This window comes from Mesitornis unicolor, unplaced genomic scaffold (genome assembly GCF_000695765.1).
Source record: "Mesitornis unicolor isolate BGI_N332 unplaced genomic scaffold, ASM69576v1 scaffold1545, whole genome shotgun sequence".
NCBI lineage: Eukaryota > Metazoa > Chordata > Aves > Mesitornithiformes > Mesitornithidae > Mesitornis > Mesitornis unicolor.
The window spans coordinates 15,836-18,072 of NW_010185941.1; the positions used below are offsets into that span (position 1 = coordinate 15,836).

General features: G+C 37.2%; 1 protein-coding gene across 1 annotated transcript in view; it reads left to right on the plus strand.

Moving 5' to 3' along the window:
- CDK7 (cyclin-dependent kinase 7) overlaps nucleotides 1-2,237 on the plus strand; it is a gene marked incomplete at its 5' end in the record, with an annotated part of 19,462 nt that overhangs the window by 15,758 nt on the left and 1,467 nt on the right. Inside the window, one exon of the mRNA XM_010184966.1 lies at nucleotides 292-439. Within this exon, the coding sequence (XP_010183268.1) occupies nucleotides 292-439 (148 nt within the window). The remainder of the gene's footprint in view (nucleotides 1-291; nucleotides 440-2,237) is intronic.

Here is a 2,237-nt window from a genome sequence, read left to right on the forward strand (position 1 = left end):
AAACTTGCTGTTTGTACAAGACCTCCTGCAATGTAGTCTAGAGGGTTTTTAGATGTCTGAACACGCGTTAAAAATAGCAGTACACAACTATCTTTTGGCTTACAAACTGAAGTGCTGTGGGTAGTCTCAGAGCACAAAATCTTGATTTGTACCCAGGCCACCTTCTAGTATAAAAGTGCCCAAGTAGTTTTGAAGTCACAATTACAAGTGCTTTATTTCATTATAACCACTTTATAGATGGAGTTCTTACACTTTGTACTACTTTGTTATTTTTCTTCTGTTATCATTAAGGCATTGAAACAGAATTATTTCAGTAACCGACCACCACCCACTCCAGGAAATCTGCTGCCAAGACCCAGCTGTCCTGCAGAAGCTGTAAAGGAGCAACAGAATACACTTTTAAACTTAAAAAGGAAAAGAACAGAAGGAGTAGATCAAGGTAACCTCTTAATATTTCCTATTTTTTAAAATAGGAGCTATGTACTCAAAGAAAATGTGATTTCTAGTATTTCAGAACAAAAGCTCTCAGAGTGGACTGTATCTCGGGGCACCAGCTGAGGCCCTTTAATGATATATGTTTTAGGATAAAAGCTCTAGGCTGAGAATGACATAGTTCTGTATTCTAACAGAATTGGTACCAAAAAGGCTCTTTTATGAGGACTATAAATCTTTGTTAGATGGAGTATCTAGTTCCATTAAATTCTATAATGGAGTGTGGTACTACAGAGTAAATTACAAAATATTATGAGGCCTTTAATTTTTTTCTGAGACATCTTACTGAGGTGGAAGTAACTTAACTTTGCATCAGTTAAAACAGGAAAAAAACAAGAGTGGGGCAGAAAGAGAAGCGTAGCAGGTCATTTTTCAAATGGCAGACTGGACAAAGTAAATTGAGTTCGGAAGAGAGATTTCTGTTCTCTCTTTCTCTCTCTAGTCTAAGCAAGCTAACTCTTAAGACTGCTCTGGGTAAGGAACATTAAACACATTTCTGTGAGCCTTTTAAAAGGTGGGCCTGTTCCCTAACACTTTGATAAGGAGCCTATAGTTTCCCCAGACAGTAGCATGTACTTCATATCTTCATGGCAAGAAAAGCTCCGAAGACCCAAGACCTATATCTGGCACTAAATTACTCAGACCTTCTAGTAGAGAGGCAAATACTCATTCTTAAACTTGCAGTTGGTCTTCCTAACAGCTGGAGTATGCTAGATAGCTGCTGTCAGGTTAGCATGAGCTTTTTGTTATTGCCAGTATGAGACTGTTTTGATACAACAGTGATACTTTTTAAAATGGTGATGCCTCCATGAAAGTACATTTCCTCTTGAATTCAGAGACAGCTACATTTAACTTTACTTAAAAGTAAATTTAACTTACTTTTTAGACTCTTTGACGTATTGTTTCTTAGTGTCAAATTAAATTAGTTTAAGATTCTAATCTAAAAATTTATTTACGTGCTCTCTGACTGTAGTACAATGGGTCAACTAATGTGTGGGAACTTGTCAAGTTGCCATAGCTTAGGTAATTAAAGTTTTTTAGCTACTTTTGCAACACCATGTGAGGGTCTGTGATTACTGTTTTGGAGTACATGCTCTAAAATATGCCCCATTAACTCAAGGACAGGAAAGAGGAAAAAATGCTTCCTCGAGTTCTGCAACTTAACCATTTTAAGTCCTGCATCTGACAATGAGCAGAGCTTCCAGAGAGACAAAGCTAGAACACTAATTGCTTTAGCATCTTTCAGCAAGAGGAAATCAGACTTGTGTTAAATGCCAGGTGTTTTGATATTGCCTGTAACTAAGGCATTTAGGATATTACTTTTTGAGACATTTGAGTATCTCTATGAAATGCAGTATCACTTCCACAAAGTGCTTCTTGAAGCACATCAGAAAATCAACTGTGTTCTGTTACTGCCTTGGCTGGGCTGCCAGAACCTGAGGGTATCAAAGGTAGACCCTCTAGTGTCAACCAACACTGAAGGAGAGAGCCAGTGTCAGAGCTAACAAATCTACTATCCTGTATTTCATTTGACATCCTTACATGGCATTATCTAAAATTAAAATCTTAGTATTTGTTTGGAAGAACAATCCTACAGTCTTTGTTTAAATAAAATTTCACCACAGCATGATTTTTATTGCTATTGAAGGTGGAAATGTGCTAGATAATTTCAAAGAAAAATGAGTTGCATCCCCTGAAATTCTTAGGCTGGCCTGTGCTTGCATCTTGCACAGTACAATCTCTTT